The sequence below is a fragment of the Piliocolobus tephrosceles genome, unplaced genomic scaffold (assembly GCF_002776525.5).
Source record: "Piliocolobus tephrosceles isolate RC106 unplaced genomic scaffold, ASM277652v3 unscaffolded_108, whole genome shotgun sequence".
Classification (NCBI taxonomy): Eukaryota; Metazoa; Chordata; class Mammalia; order Primates; family Cercopithecidae; genus Piliocolobus; species Piliocolobus tephrosceles.
This window is the reverse complement of record NW_022291865.1, coordinates 1300386-1317696: the sequence shown is the minus strand read 5'-3', so window position 1 is coordinate 1317696 and position 17311 is coordinate 1300386. Positions and strand designations below refer to the sequence as shown.

The 17311-nt window shown below is 45.7% G+C and overlaps 1 protein-coding gene and 1 pseudogene across 2 annotated transcripts in view; both read right to left on the bottom strand.

Annotated features, from left to right (window-relative positions):
* The window catches only part of LOC113219844 (protein-glutamine gamma-glutamyltransferase 5), a 36443-nt gene extending 26060 nt beyond the window's left edge, over window positions 1–10383 (bottom strand). The window contains exons 1-3 of one of the 2 annotated variants that reach the window (XM_026447863.1): window positions 10374–10383; window positions 3021–3200; window positions 2669–2914 (exon numbers count right to left, since the gene is read on the bottom strand). In XM_026447863.1, coding sequence (XP_026303648.1) covers window positions 2669–2914; window positions 3021–3200; window positions 10374–10383 — 436 coding nt within the window. The remainder of the gene's footprint in view (window positions 1–2668; window positions 2915–3020; window positions 3201–10373) is intronic. The other variant, XM_026447864.1, reaches the window with a different exon arrangement.
* A 1054-nt stretch (window positions 10384–11437) lies between these two features.
* On the bottom strand, window positions 11438–11919 carry LOC111529186 (annotated as a pseudogene).
* Between the last annotated feature and the right edge of the window lie 5392 nt (window positions 11920–17311).

Here is a 17311-nt window from a genome sequence, read left to right as displayed (position 1 = left end):
TTTTTTGAGACGGAGTCTCGCTCTGTCGCCCAGGCTGGAGTGCAGTGGCCGGATCTCAGCTCACTGCAAGCTCCGCCTCCCGGGTTTACGCCATTCTCCTGCCTCAGCCTCCCGAGTAGCTGGGACTACAGGCGCCCGCCACCTCGCCCGGCTAGTTTTTTGTATTTTTAGTAGAGACGGGGTTTCACCGTGTTAGCCAGGATGGTCTCGATCTCCTGACCTCGTAATCCGCCCGTCTCGGCCTCCCTAAGTGCTGGGATTACAGGCTTGAGCCACCGGGCCCAGCCCAGAGCTGGAAATTGAACACAGCCCGCTGGTTCCATATTCTGTGCTCTTTCCGCTATACTAATCTTGGTTGGAAAAGAGCAAACCAGACCTTAAGGGTTGGCCTTGACCTCATTATTCCTTTTGTAGGTATTTAATCCAGGCAAAGCATTTCATATGTGCACAAAGATTTAGACACTAAGCTGTTCACCTGAGTGCCGTTTGTGATACTGCAAAGCTGGAAACCACCTACCGCCCTATTCTTGGGGAGTAGTTAGTTAGCTTCGGTACAACTCCACTGCGGAATTCCATACCGTAGAGACGTAAGGCAGCAAAATCGTGTACATGGACATGGAAATCTGTATGTGATACATGAAGTCTCTACAGACTATGAACCATGTTTACAGCATGAATGTATATATATATATACACATACATACACATGCTGCCCATATGAACAGAGGGTTTTGAAGCCGATTCAAAAATATCGTAACATTAGGTTGGTGCAAAAGTAATTGCAGTTTTTGCCATTGAAAGTAATGGGACCTATCTGAGGGGCCTATCTGAGGGTGAAGGGTGGGAGGAAGGTAAGGGTTGAAAAACTACCTGTTAGGAAATATGCTTATTACCTGGGTAACAAAATAATCCGTATATCAAACCAAACCTCTGTGATGTGCAGTTTACCTACATAACAAACCTGTACATGTACCCCTGAACCTAAAATAAAAGTTAAAAATTATCTTTTTAAAGTTAAGAACAAACAAACAAAAGGCCATGGGTGCAGACGTCCTCTTCACAGGGTTCTGGAACTGTCTGGAAGTTCTGCCTGACCCTGAGGGAAAGGGGCCCTCCTCAGAGGCAGCCTCAGACACAGCCTGATAGGAGGCTGGTGCAGGAGGCCTCGTTGCTGAGATGTATTTTATTGAGGGTTTGGGCCAGTGTGGCGAGAAGCTGCAGGTTTATGGTTGAGACCACACAGCCCTCTCCTTTCAGCCAGGGCCAGCAGTGGCTTGAGCTACAGGGTGAGGCTTCCCAGCCAATACCCTCCCATCCTGCAGCACCAGAGGGCACTTCAGCCCCCACCAACCCTAGGCCCAGTGTTGGGTCTCCCCAGGGCCTGGGTGTGGCACAAGCTCAAGAGAGAAGGCCCCACCATTAATGCTTTTCTCCCCACTGCTCAGAAGGCCCTGAGAGAGAGAGAGAGAGAGAGGAGACAGAGACAGGGAAAACAGTCGAATGGCCCTCCTGGATCCCACGGCAGGGTCTCTCCACCTGGCTGATGGGTGAGCATTCTGAGCTATTCAGGGACAGGGAAGTGGGAAGTGGTTAGAGGCGTTAGAACCCAGCCAGGGCTCTGGGTCCTGATGTGACCCAGGAGGCCTCCTTGGGATAAGGCTGGAGGAGAAGGTAGAAAGAGAGGGAAGATGGGAAGGGGATCGTCCCCTAAGTCAGAAGCCAGACTTGGGAGTCTGGCCTCTGCTCAAAGGCACAGCAGATCCATTCTCTACTCCTGATCCCTTCTGCCCACATCGTGTCCTTGTGTCTGCCTATGTATCTAGCCCTGTCCCCAACTAGATTTAGAGGTCAGGGCTTGAGAGACAGGTAGTTTGAGAGATTCACTGTGACCTTTTTTTATAGAAGAAGAAGAAGAAGAAAAAAAAAAAAACTGGAAACAGCCAAAATGCCCATAGAGGACTAGTTAAAAATATCTAGTGCATCCAAACAGTGGAATAATTGTAGCTGTTAAAAAGAATGCTCCGATAGGAAAATGTGCCCAAAGTTGAATTGTTAAATTAAAAAAAAAAAAAAAAAAAGAAGCTGGAGAATGGTATGTATTACATAATCTCACTTATGCTGTGTATTGTAGAATCACACACACAGAGAGGCATACGTATTCGATTAAGCATAGAACACTTTTGAAAAACTACAAAAGAAAAGGTTGAAGGTGAATGGAATCTGGAAGAATAGAACTGCTGTTGAATGGAACTTAGAGACTGGGAGACTTTACTTTTTACTTTATACTTTTCTTTCTTTTCTTTAAACCCTTTCCTTCATTCCATAAATACTTAATGCACAAAGTACATTCATTACTTTTATAACGAAAAAAACTCTAGTTAACTTAAAAATATATGATGAAGGTAGATGTTATTCATGAACAAACTTAATTGTAACAGTTTTTCTGTTTAAGCAAAGATGATTTGGTTTATAACTTGAAAATTCTAAATAAGTAAATGAATAGCAAGGTTTTCTGCCCTAATTCGTGGTGGTTGGGGCGGATGCTGAGTGCAGGGAATTTGGGAGGCTCTGGGTGGCCCGGGAGCCGGGTCTAGAAATCCTTGAGCCTGTCTCTCTGGCAGCACTGACAGAAGAGGAAGGAGGGCCCTGCATGGGCACCCTGCCTTACCCGGGCACCAGGGATTGAAGAGCAGGATGAACTCCCCAAGCTGGTAGGCCGTCACAGACCCCTGGAAGGAGTCGATGTGGATTTTCAAGAGGTACCGACCCACGGCCGCCGTGGGAGGAGCGCACAAGCTCACTTCTGTGGAGGTGGCCCCATTGGTCTCCAGCCAGGCGATCCAGGGACTGGGGCTGTGATGGCGTGCCAGGCTGAACACAGCCCGAGTCCCCAAGGCCAGGTCTGGCAGTGGTCCTAGGAGGGAAGTAGAGCTGAGGCCCTCTATGGCGACCTCCAAACCCCCGAAAATCCCCTCCCAGACACACACAGTTAGTCCCTGTGAGCCAGCTGGGGTTCTTACCAGTCTCAACCACGAAGATGATGTTGTCCAGGCCCGGCTGGAAGCCCCGGTTCCTGAAGTACAGGGTGAGGTTGAAGGCCTGGCCCCGGCGAACAAGGAGGTGGTCAACAGTGATCTCTTCCGTGTGGTGCCGCACATTATTTCTGGAGCTCTGGAGGTCTGTGAGGGCCACTTCTAGCCCTGCAATGGGGCAGCCAGGGTTAGACAAAAGAGTGGGGTTGTGGAGCCAATCCTACCTACCACTTACTAGTTCTGCAAACTTGAGAAAGTAACTTAGCCTGAGTCTCAGTTTCCACATCAGTAAAATAGAGTCCCTAAGATCAGCCTGCCAGGGTGAGGATAAGGATTTAATGAGGTTCCAGGCATGCAGGTTCCTCTTCCTTCCTCTCCTCTCTCTCTGACCCTCTATCTTCTTCTCCCTTACACACTCCGGAGGCGCATGGTTTTCTGCCTCTGTCCAAGTCCTTCTGTAGACCTGGCCAAGTTTGATTGCTCCCTTCAGCCTCACATGGCTTCAGATTCACCCGAGCATCCACTTTCTTGGACTCAAGTTAACAGTCTCACTTGCCCCTGTACTAGCCTCCAGGTCTGGGGAGCTACTCCTTGGTTTAGCTGCCCTGGGGTTAACTTTTCTTGGACTAGCTGCTCTTCTTTTTTTTTTTTTTCTTTTTTGAGACAGAGTCTCACACCGTCGCCCAGGCTCGAGTGCAGTGGTGCGAACTCAGCTCACTGCAAGCTCTGCCTCCCAGGTTCACGCCATTCTCCTCCTGCCTCAGCCTCCTAAGTAGCTGGGACTACAGGTGCCCGCCACCATACCCCGCTAATTTTTTTGTATTTTTAGTAGAGAGGGGGTTTCACCATGTTAGCCAGGATGGTCTCCAACTCCTGACCTCGTGATCCACCTGCCTTGGCCTCCAAAAGTGCTGGGATTGCAGGTGTGAGCCACCGTTCCTGGCCGCTAGCTGCTCTTCTTTTAGCCATCTGCTGGCTCTCCTTTTTTTTTTTTTTTTTTTTTTTTGGAGACGGAGTCTTGCTCTGTCGCCCAGGCTGGAGTGCAGTGGCCGGATCTCGGCTCACTGCAAGTTCCACCTCCCGGGTTCCCGCCATTCTCCTGCCTCAGCCTCCCGAGTAGCTGGGACTACAGGTGCCTGCCACCTCACCCGGCTAGTTTTTTTGTATTTTTGTAGTAGAGACGGGGTTTCACCATGTTAGCCAGGATGGTCTTGATCTCCTGACCTCGTGAACCACCCATCTCAGCCTCCCAAAGTGCTGGGATTACAGGCTTGAGCCACCGGCCATCTGCTGGCTCTCTGACCACCACAGGCCGTGTGCTCAGTGCCCTGGGAGCTTGGATGCTGACGACAGTCAAAGAAAGTTCCATTCCCAACCTTCTGGAGACTCTGCTAAAACACAGACTGATCTCACTAGTCTCTGCCAGAAGGGTCTGTTTTTTATTTTTCCATGTTTGACCATGGTTCTGCCATGGTCCCAGTCACCTGGTGGGCTCACAGCCTTTAAATCACCATTGGCTCACCCATTTCCTTCTCAGCTTATGCCCATTCACATGTCACTAACTCTCTTTATGCCTGCAATTAAAATATCTCTAGTGTCTATCCATCCCTTTCCACATTCACATAATTCCAATGTCTTCTCATACCTAGTGACCGTAATAGCCTCCATGAGGTCTCCTGCCTCCTGTCTCTTTCTCCATCTCCCATCTCTTAATGCATTATCAGATTACCTTTCCTCAAGACAATGTAATCATGCCATTTTTTTGCTTTACAAGTTCTAAGATCTCCTACAGTCTATCATATAAAAGGTTCATTCCTTAACTTGACACGACTTTTCATACTTGGCCTTAGCTTATTCTTGCATTCTCACTTCTCATCCTTCCCAGCATTGGCCCTCTCCTCTAGCCAATCTATCCCCAAGCAAATCCCTGTCTTTGTATTTGCTGTTATAGCCCCAACTCAGAATGGCCCCTCACTCTCTAACCAAATTCCAACTCTCCTCCGATACCCACCTGCTCTATGAAGCCTGCCTCAATTGGCCAACCCTTCTTTCTATCACCTACTGAGCTATACACTTAACTGAATCGCTCATTTGCTTAATTGACAAGTTAATTTACATGCCAGGCTCATGTGTTCATTTATATAAACATGTAAGGATTAGGATGAGGTGTTCAGATGTTTTTCTTTTCTTTTTTTTTTTGAGACGGAGTCTCGCTCTGCTGCCCAAGCTGGAGTGCTGTGGCATGATGTCAGCTGACTGCAAGCTCTGCCTCCCAGGTTCACGCCATTCTCCTGCCTCAGCCTCCCGAGTAGCTGGGACTACAGGCGCCCGCCACCTCGCCCGGCTAGTTTTTTTGTATTTTTTAGTAGAGACGGGGTTTCACCGGGTTAGCCAGGATGGTCTCGATCTCCTGACCTTGTGATCCGCCTGCCTCGCCCTCCCAAAGTGCTGGGATTATAGGCATGAGCCACCGCGCCTGGCCCCAGATGTTTTTCTTAGCTACTTTTTTATGTGTCTGTCTTTTGCCTCTAGATATAAGCCAATAAGTACAGAGACTTAGCTGCTTTGTCTTGGTTGTATTTAGACTTTTTAAAAGTGAACCAATGCATTCAACAGAATCCAATATTCTTTCATGAAAAAAATACTCAACAAACTAAAAATAGAAGGGGACTTCCAGCTAGGCGCGGCGGCTCACGCCTGTAATTCCAGCACTTTGGGAGGCCAAGGCGGGTGGATCACAAGGTCAGGAGTTCAAGACCAGCCTGGCTAAGATGGTGAAACCCCATCTCTACTAAAAATACAACAATTAGCTGGGCGTGGTGGTGGGCCCCTGTACTCCCAGCTACTCGGGAGGCTGAGGCAGAGAATTGCTTGAACCCGGGAGGTGGAGGTTGCAGTGAGCCAAATCGCACCACTGCACTCCAAAGCCCACAGCCAACACCATACTTAATAGTAAAAGACTGGATGCTTTCTTGCCACGATAAGGAACAAGACAAGAATGTCTGCTGTTGTCACATCTATTTGACATTCTACTAGAGGTTCTAGCTAGGGCTATTAGGCAAAAAGAAAGAAAGAAAGAAAAAGAAAAGAAATCAAAGACAAACAGATTGGAAAGAAGTAAAATTGTTTCTATTTACATGTGACATAATCTTGTATATAGAAAATCCTAAGGAACCCGCCAAAAAAATAGAATTAATAAATGAATTCAGCAAGGTTGTAGGACACAATATCAATATCTAAAAACCAATTGTATTTTTATACATTTGTAAAGAGTAAACTGAAAATAAAATTAAGAAAACAATTCCATTTATAACAGCATCAAAAAGAATGACTTAGTAAATTTAACAAAAGAAGTGCAAAACCTATACCACAAAACATCATTGAAAGAAATTGAAGAAGACCTAAATAAATAAAAAGACATTCCATCTTCATGGATTGGAAGGCAATATCATTAAAATAACAAGTTTTTCTACAGATTCAACACAACCCCTAACAAAATCCCAACAGCCATTTTGTAGAAATTGACAAGTGGATCCTAAAATTCATATGGAAATACAAGGGATCCATATCAGCCAGACAATACTGAAAAGTGAAAACAAAATTAGAGGAGTGGCACTTCTTGATCAAGGCAATGTGGTAGTGGCATAAGGATAGACATATAGATCAGTGGAATAGAACTGAGAGTCTAGCGAGAAACTCACATTTACAGGCAATTGATCTTTGACAAGGGTGCCAAGACAATTCAATGGGGGAAATAATGCTCTTTTCAAAAAGTGGTGCTGGGACAAGTGGATATCCACATGCAAAAGAATGAAGTTGGATGCATAACTCACACCACTTATTAAAAATTAACTCAAAATGGATCAAAGACCTAAACATAAAAGCTAAAGCTATGAAACTCCTAGAAGAAAACATAGACGTAAGTCTTCATGATCTTAGACTAGGCAACAGTTTCTCAGATATGACAGCAGAAGTACAAGCAGTGAGAGAAAAACCAAATGAAGTGGACCTCATCAAAATAATAATTTTTTGTCTTCAAGAACATCGTCAAGAAAGTGAAAAGAACACCCACAGAATGTTAGGAAATATTTGTAAATCATATATCTGGTAAGGGACTTATATCCAGAATACTTTTTAAAAAAATTCATATAACTCTACAATAAAAAAGACAACTCAAATTTAAAATGGGCAACGGACCTAAATACACATTTCTCCAAAGGAGATATGCAAAAGGCTAATAAGTACATGAAAAGATGCTCAACATCATTAGTCCTAGGGAAATACAAATCAGATACCATCTTGCCTCCACTAGGATGGCTATAATAACAAGTGTTAGTGGAGATGCAGAGAAAGTGGAATCCTCATACATTGCTGATGGGGTTGTAAAATGGTGCAGCACTTTGGAAAACAGTCTGGAAGTTCCTCAAGACATTCAACAAAGAGTTACCATATGACCTAACAATTCCATCCCCAGGTATATACCCAAGACAAATGAAAACACGTTCACATAATACCTGAATAATGATAGCAGTATTATTCATAATAGCCAAAAAGTAGAAACAACTCAATTTTCCATCAACTGAAGAACCGATAAACAAAATGATATGTCATACAAAGGAATGTCATCCGGCTTTAAAAAAGGAATGCTTAACATACCAAATATGCATGAACCTTGAAAATACTGTGCTAAGTGAAAGAAGTCAGTCAGACATAAAAAGACACATATTATATGATTATATTTATATGAGATGTCCAGAATAGGCAAATTCATAGAGACAGAAAGTAGATTAGGGTTTGCTAGGGGCTAAAGAAAGGTGGAATGGGATGTGACTGCCAATGTGTATGGGATTTCTTTTTGAGGTAATGGAATGTTCTGGAACTAGATAGTGGCGATGCTTGCAAAACTTTGTGAGTATATGAAAAACCACTGAATTGTGGACTTTATAAAAGTGAACTTGATGGTATATGAATTATATCTCAATAAAGTTATTATAAACAAATATGAACCAAATTGTACCAAAATACTCTAATAAGTATTAAACTTTGTCTTAAATCTCTTTGAGTGCTTTTGATTACTTTAACACACATCTTTTTCATAAAATAGTTTTTCATTATAAAGAAATTAAGGATAATGATCAGCATATTGTAGGCACTCAGATTTGCTAGGTTGAATAGAATTCTGTATCTTTTGCAAAATCACCCTGTACTTATTTCAGATTTCAGATTTAATCAACATCTTATTGAGGGCCTATCTACTATGTGCCAGGCACTGTGCCAGGTACGCTAGGACAGTTATCTCATTTAATCTTCATCACATCCTTGGAGGGACAAAATGTCATGTCATCCACACTTGGAGATGAGAAAACTAAGGTTCAGGTGGGTTAAATATCTTACCTACGGTTAAACCAGATTCCTGAGCCCAGTCCAGTGCTCTTCCCATCACCCAACAGCTGTTGCCCACTGTTGACTTTCACTCATGATCAACAAATGTCCACACCCACTGCCAGCTAAGAAAGCACTTGGCTTTTACCTAATAGTGGAAAAAGAAGCTCACCCCTTTTGGAGACCAATTGATTAGACAGCACTAACTGGCTGCAGTTCAGGTTGGGCACATGACTCGGGCTACTCAGCAGGCATGGCAGCATCTGCCTGGCAGCAAGTGCTGGGGCAGAATTCCATTCTCTAGAGACATCCTGGGCCATGTTAATCCCTGCCTAAGACAGGGATGAGTCTTCAGCCCAGGTGCCATCTATTCAAATAGGAGGTTCATTGACTACTGGGCATATTTGTTTTCCTTGAGGTGAGAAGAGAATTGGGTGAAATGATCAGGAAATAAACAGAGATTGTAGAAAACCTTTTTAAAGTAAGTGATCTTCGTAGTTATCCTAGAAAGACTCTCCCACATGAGCACACAGAGGCATGATAAGGATGTTCCTTGCAATATTGCTCCTGTAACTGGAAAATTGAAAGCAACCTAAATGCCCATCAATAGGGGACTGGATTAGAAATTACTTGCACTGATACTATGGGAAAAGTTGAGGTAGATCTATAGGTACTGACCGGTGTGGACAGAGCTCCCAGACATACTGTGTAGTGAAATAAATCAAGTTGCAGAAATATACACACAACATGATGATACCATGGATATACCAAAAAAGACCACACATGCTAATCCTATGTATTACATTGAGTAAATATATGTCTGAATGTATATGTGCAGACAAAAGACAGGTAACAGTGTTCACTCTGGAGATGAGGCTGCCATTGGGGATGGCAGGCAGAGGACTATAGTCTATAGTCTATAGATAGACTATATCTATAATTATTGATTTACTTTACTCCAACTATGTATTCCCATATTTCTTGTGCAAATAAAAGTTATGAAAATTTTAAAACAAAAATTTAAACACAAAAAGTAATAAATATGGGGCCGTGTGCAGTGGCTCACGCCTGTAATCCCAGCACTTTGGGAGGCTGAGGCGGGAGGATCACAAGGTCAGGAGTTTGAGATCAGCCTGACAAACACGATGAAACCCCGTCTCCACTAAAAATGCAAAAATTAGCTGGGCGTGGTGACGCGTGCCTGTAATCCCAGCTACTCGAGAGGCTGAGGCAGGAGAATCGCTTGAACCTGGGAGGCAGAGGTTGTAGTGAGCTGAGATCACACTACTGCACTCTAGCCTGGACAACAGAATGAGACTCCGTCTCAAAAAAAAAAGTAATAAATAAAGGTAAGGCTGTTACAGTTGTAGAGGAAGTTGAAAGCTTATTCCTCTGAATGATTTCAACTAACGATTTAATCTTCATAGCAGCTCTTTCCAGAGAGAGGGGGATGATATAGCGAGAAGGCTGGCGATGGGAAGATTAGCTAAGGCAAGAAATAGACCCTCTGAAATGGAGGAAGAAGAGAAGATATGAAGATTCAGAGAACTTAAGAGCTGGAAGACAATTTCAAGATTGTCTGATCCAATCCCTCCTTTTTCAGGCAAGAGGGTTGGAAACTAGAGGTGAAGTGACTTGTCCAATGTCAAAGGGTCAGCTAGTAGCTAAGAAGGACAGAAACCGTGACCCCCTCATCCCTGGTCCTGCCCTGTCCCACCTGGCTACGGAGGCAGGCATGTTAGCGTGCAGCTGTGTGGCTGTGTTTACCTGTCAGCCTCTACGCTGGTGGTTCTCAAGCCACCAATGAATACTGAGGTTTCTGGGGTTCTTGCTTTTCCTGACTCAGTTCTGTATTTACTTCTTTATTTCTCTGAATACACCCTCCACCCCTTGACTTCCTACAGTCTCTCTGTGTCCTCTTTATCCCTGAACTCCAGTGGCCACAGGGGCTTTCCTTACCTTGGGCCATGGTGGCTGCCTTCTGGTTCCTGGGATGCTCCCCACAGAACAGCTGGGCGGTCTGGAGCTTCAGCAAACTGGTGCCAGAGTGTCTGCTTCCCCTTCCATTGGAAGACTCCAGGAGAACCGAAGGCGGGGCTGGACTGCTGCACTGCCACCTGATTACCAAGCAGATCACAACTGGTTTGCTCACTTGTCCTCGGGTTTTTCTTGGCGGTGTTGCTGGATTGAGAGGTGTGGAAGCTGGTGAACTGTCACAGCCTTGTGCCATGTGGGCCTTTGATAGCTCTTGAGCAATAGGGCATTCCCAGGCAGGTACTGTGCTGTGGTGGAGAAGTCAGGAGGGAGAAGCGAGCTGATGGCCCCACCTGAGGGATGCAGGGGGCTGCTGGAAGGAGCATCAGGGTCCCAAGACTCTGCTCACACCGTAAAGCACCTCACTGAGCTGAGAACCCTGCTAGGTAACCAAGGCCTTTCTCTTATCCTGAAAAGTCACTTTCTGAACATTAAATGCAAACAGAACCCACTCTGTCTGAATCTCCTTTGATATGATTTCACTGTATTTAGCTTTGGCAGTGGCATTGTCTTGCGTGAGACCTGGCAGGTCCAGGACAAATCACAAATAAAAGCAAATAATCACAAATGAAATAGAGAAAGAAAAATTGGGAAAATTTGTGGAGGAGGTTTGGAAATAGGTGAGAGGGAGGGAATGCGGGTGAGCAAGGGCCTTGATCCCTGGAAGAAAGGCACAAGCCCTTTCGTAGGGAGAAAAGCACAGGTGGAAGGAGAGAGAGGACAGGAGAGGGAAGGGCTCTGCCTGTGGAGCGGGTGGGACCCCCGTGCCCACCCTGGCTTTCTGTGCCCTGGGCACTTCTCCCCACATCCCCTGCTTTGTGGGTCCTTCTCTCTTGGGAACGTCATTCACCAGCATTGTCCTCCCTTCTGTATTTTCAATTCTCTCTGTCTCCTCTCAGCTTTTTTTTAAAAAAAACTATATAATTATTTTTATTTTTAATGTCCAGAAGGTGTAATATAAGGGCCAGAGCTTCTTCCTGGACTTAATTTTATAAATTCTTGATTGGTTGGTGAGACCAATAGGGATACTTTTTCTTGTCTAATTTGGAGTCTGGGAAAGCTTCATTCAAGTCCTCAGTGGACTGATCAAATGGAATTAAGTTCCTCATCTTCTCCAGCTGTTTCTCATACTCTCCAATCCTGCCTTTGAGAGCAACACCCACTCAGCACACGTTTTCCCATCTTCTTTTTCGTCAGCATCCACCTGGGCAGTATGTTTATCCTCTGGTACAGGAAACTTTAGGGCATTAGCCTTCTTCTCAAAGTCATCCACCAAGCCTGCTTTGGCCTCACTGGCCTCGTAGTAAGCCCAGTCAATAGCTGGTGGATTCTCAGGTAAAGTAGCCAGCCTGGAGGTGAAGGTCTCATTCCAGGATTTCAGGGAATTTGCAGTGGCCTTTTGGTTTCGGGGTATCATCTCTGCAAAAGCTACCCAGTCAATGGTTTTTAGAGCGAGTTTTCACCCAGCCATCCTGGTATCCTTCACCGACCCTGGCAGCCCATGGTCCACACCCCACTCACCTCTTATAGCTTATAGGGTATATGTGCACAAATGCAATTCACTATTTTAACACAGCACATCCACCTTCAACTCTCATCCCCAGTTCCCCGGCAGCCCCTGCCCTTTCTCTCAACTCCACTTCTCGGCCAAGCTCCTGGCCCACTGCTTTGCCTCCACCACCCCTCACCCGCTGTGGGCTGCCTTCTGTCTCACGGCTGCCTTGACGCCACGCTCACCTCCCGGCTCTGAGGGCTGGGCACTGGGCGCCTTTCCTGCTCTTACATTGCAAGGCCTCCTGCAGCCCTGCCAGTACTGACCACTCCTCCTGGGCTGAGGAGACTTCTCTCTCTTGGTTGTCACCTATCTCCCCATCCACACTGTCCTCTTCCTGTCAGTCCCCGTTACAGGATTTCCCTCCTCCAACTGGTGCCTCCCAGGGATCTGTCCCCATCTCTTCTCCTCACTCCACTGGCTCCCGCGTGACACTGGGGACCCCCAGAACTGTGTACTGCTAAGGCACCTTCTGCTGGACAGCTCTGCTGGGGGAACCTTGGACACTTCACAGCCGAGGAGCCCAGATGGAACTCCTCCCCTTGCTCCTTCCCCTCAAAATACCTGCCCTTCCTCTTGCAAGTCTAGTCTTGGTGAGTGAGGACACTGTCCATCCATCACTCCAGGGGACACCTGCATGCCACCTTGTACTTCCCAGCTTCCTGACCTCCCTTTAGCCCATCAGTCCATCCCAATTCCTGATGCTGTCCTGAAACTGTTCCCCTTGCTCTGCCTTCATGGAAGCCCCCGCTTACCTGGACAACTCCTAACCAGTTTCCCATTCACCCTTTCTCCAAATGAGTCACCAGTGATTTTTCTGAAGTGCCAATTCCATCAGGTTGCTCCCCTGCTTAAGATCCCACAGAGGTTAAAGTCCAGACTTCTCAGCATCACCCTCAAAGCCTGGAGGGTTTTCTCCTGCCCACCTGGAGGCCAAGCAGGCTGACCCCCTCTCTCTCTCACCTCCCTCTCTCTTGCATGTATCAGCTTCTCTCTTTCTGAATTGTCCTCCTCTCACTTGTCTGTTTTCTCCAGTACCCAGGCTCAAGCATCCCCTCTCCAGGAAGTCTTCCTGACACCCTTGCTCTGCTGCACCAGGATTCTAATCAGGGGCTGCTTCTTCTGCATTTCCTATTAGCCAACTCATACCTCAACATTATAAATACTTATCTGTCTTTCCCCCAATCACCCTGGAGGGCATGGACTGTGTCTTATTAACAGCGATCCCAGAGCTTAATAATGACAGTGGCTAATAGCAGCAGAACGACTAATATAACCAGCAGTAGCTTTTAATACCAGATACTATTTTGAGGTATAGGCATGACCCCACTTGGTCTTACGACATCCCTATAGTTAGTTACTGTTATTGTTCCTACATTACAGATGAGGAAATTGAGGCTTAAAGACATTAAATAGATCATTCACAAAGAACTGGTAGAGCCAGATTTTGAATGCAACCGTCAGACTCCAGAGCCTGGGTGCTTCATAAGTGCTTGCCTGCTGCAATATCTGGAACATAGTTGGTTTTCCAGTTCCTATTTATTGCCTGATAGAGTGAATGAATTAAAAAATGATCCCTACATGGACAAATGGATGAATGCCTGAACCCACATGCTGAGATGGGTTAGCTGGGAAGGAGGAAGACGCACAGGCAGGAGAGTGTAAGTGTGAGGGGGAACAGGAAGGTAAGTGCAGCTAGGGTAACTGTGGTGGCCAAAGGAGAAAGTGCCCAATGACCAGCCAGACATCAGCCTGTTTTGTGGTGCCCTGAGGCCAGTGCAAAGCAGCTGGGCACAGTTGAGAGAATTTGGGATCAATAAGGCAGTCACTCTGAGTAAAGTCCTTTGAGTTGTGCCAGTCTGAGTGGCTGGAACTCTTGGCAGCTCTGCCCACGCCCCAACCTTGAGGAGAGGGTAGGGAACTCACACCCATCTTGGAGGGCCTGGGCCTCCCCCAGAGGACCTTGCATGGTCAGGAGCACTTAGAGAAGGCTTGTTTAAGGTAGCCACTGGACAGGAGAGAGGAGGCAGAAGCACCACAGGAGCACGAAGCCCATTCACAGGGCCAGGAAAACCCCAGCCAGCTCCTCTGCCTGGACCCTGGGGCTGAATGCGACCTGGGCTCTGGGCCTAGGGAGGTGATTTGTAGGTTCAGCCCCTCATTCAATTCCTGTGAGCCATTAGTCAGAGGGCAAGTGGGTGAGGGTGCTGGGGAGAGGGAGGCAGCTCTGATGCGGCAGCTTGTTCCTCAGCCCAGGGGAGGGGACAGGGAGAGACAGGGAGGCTGAGCAGAGTGGATGAGCACCTTCCTGTCTGGAAGGAAGCAGGGCTGTGCCCACAGGGGAGGGACACCTGAACAGAGAAGTGAGGACACACCTGCCATCCGCATGGGGCAGGCCAGTACTCACTGGGTGGGGGTGGAGAACCTCCAGAACCTCCTTTTATTCTCTAATTTTACAGATGGGGTCAGACCTTTCTAAGACCTAGAGAGACTTGGGTGCTGATTCTGGCCCTGCCATGAATTTCCATTGTGTCCCTGAGCAGGTGACAGTTTCTTTGCCTGTAGAATCAGAGCCCATGATGGGCTGGGTGCCCAGGTCTGAGGGAGGGTGAGGAGGTGCCCCACAGGTGACTGCACAGGGAAGCCGCAGCTGGCAGACACCAGTGGATTCCTCTCTCCCCTTCCTTTTCCACCCCTAGAAACAGAGACAGTCACCCTGGAGAAGGAGTTCAACTGGTAGAGGGCCTCTGTGAGTGTGCTTCACAATTTACAAAGCACTTCAATTAAAAAAATTTTTTAACTTTTATTTCAGGTTCAGAGGTACATGTGCAGATTTGTCACATACATAAACTCATGTCAAGGGGGTTTGTTGTACTGATTGTTTCACCACTGAATACTAAGCCCAGTACCCAATAGTTCTTTTTTCTGCTCCTCTCCCTCCTCCCACCCTCTCCACCCTCAAGTAGACCCCAGTGTCTGTTGTTTCCTTCTTTGTGTTCATAAGTTCTCACCATTTAGTTCCAACTTCTAAGTGAGAACATGAGATATTTGGTTTTCTGTTCCTGTGTTAGTTTGCTAAAGATAATGGGCTCCAGCTCCATCCATATTCCTGCAAAAGATATGATCTCATTCTTTTTTATGGCTGCATAGTATTCCATGGTATATATGTACCACATTTTCTTTATCCAATGTATCATTGATGGGCATTTAGGTTGATTCCATGTCTTCGCTATTGTGAATAGTGCTGCAATGAATATTTGCATGCATTTGTCTTTATGATAGAATGATTTATATTCATCTGGGTATATACCCAGTAATGGGATTGCTGGGTCAAATGGTAGTTCTGTTTTGAGCTCTTTGAGGAATCACCATACTGCTTTCCACAATGGTTGAACTAATTTACACTCCCACTAACAGTGTATATGTGTCCCCTTTTCTCCACAGCCTCGCCAGCATCTGCTGTTTTTTTACTTTTTAATAATAGCCATTCTAACTAGTATAAGATGGTATCTCATTGTGGTTTTGATTTACACTTTTCTAATGATCAGTGATATTGAACTTTTATTCATATGCTTGTTGGCCACATGTATGTCTTCTTTTGAAAAAAGTCTCTTCATGTCTTTTGCCCACTTTTTAATGAGGTTGTTTTTCTCTTATAAATTTGTTTAAGTTCCTTATACAGACTGGATATTAGATCTTTGTCAAATGCATAGTTTGCAAATATTTCCTCCCATTCTGTAGGTTGTCTGTTTACTCTGTTGATAGTTTCTTTTGCTGTACAGAGCATTTAAGTTTAATTAGATCCCATTTGTCAATTTTTGCTTTTGTTGTAATTGCTTTCAGCATCTTCATCATGAAATCTTTGCCCAACACTATGTCGAGGATCGTATTGCTTAGATTGTCTTCCAGGGTTTTTATAGTTTTGGGTTTTACATTTAAGTCCTTAATCCATCTTGAGTTGATTTCTGTATACAATGTAAAGACGGGGTCCAGTATCAATCTTCTGGATATGGTTAGCCAGTTATCCCAGCACCATATACTGAATAGGGAGTCCTTTCTCCATTGGTTGTTTTTGTCAGTGTTGTTGAAAATCAGATGGTTGTAGGTGTGGGGCCTTATTTCTGGGCTCTCTATTCTGTTCCATTGGTCTATAGGCCTGTTTTTGTACCAGTACCACGCTGTTTTGGTTATTGTTGCCCTGTAGTATAGTTTGAAGTTAAATAATGTGATGACGCCAGCTTACAAATACTTTATATTTATTTTTATGTAAAATAAATACACATACTTATGTATACTTTATGTATACAAATATTTTATTTATTTATTTATAAATATTTAATTTATATATTTTGTATATAATACAATTCATATACAATTTTTTGTATATAACTTTTTGGCTAATTTTTTGTATTTCAAAGATGGGGTTTCACCATGTTGGCCAGGCTGGTCTCTAACTCCTGACCTCAGATGATCCCCCCACCTTGGCCTCCCAAAGTGCTGGGATTACAGGAGTGAGCCACCATGCCCAGCCACAAAGCAGTTTAGAATACATTTCCTCATTTGATCTTCACAGCAACCCTATGAAGGAAGGTCGGGCTGACACTCCAATTGTTATGTTATCATTTTACCCCTGGGGGAACCAGGGTCACACCATGAGGGAGTCCACGGCTCTTTGCTTTGTATCACAATTATGCTGGGTGTCGTGAACCCCAAAACCATCAGCCACAAGGACCTGAAGATGACAGATTCTGTGCACACTGTGGGGGGACGGGAAGACCAGGAGTCAGGAGCCAAGGGTGCTGCCTGGCTGTTGCTGCTTCCTTGCTCCACAGTGGAACATTCTTTTGTCACAGTTTGTCTGCAGGAGCTACTGCCTTGCCTGGGTGGCCAGCCTCACTGTGTTGTGAGGCCAGGGGAGGCTTGCTTAGAAGCTGGTCTCAGGGGGCACTATAGCAGCGGGCATGAAGGAATTCCAGTGTTCCAGGGCCTGGGGGATGTCCAGCTGGACGGGAGCTTTGAGATGATCTAGTTTATTCAACTGAGGTGGATAAAGAAAGCCAGACAGACTTGCCTAGGTGAAACAAAGAAGGAGGAGGAGGAGGAGGAGGAGGAGGAGGAGGAGGGGTTGGGGGAAGATACAGAGTATAATTTTTTTTTTCTTTTGGAGATGGAGTTTCACTTTTGTTCCCTAGGCTGGAGTGCAATGGTGGGATCTCAGCTCACTACAAACTCTGCCTCCCGGATTCAAGCAATTCTCCTGCCTCAGCCTCACGAGTAGCTGGGATTACAGGTGCCACAACCACGCCCAGCT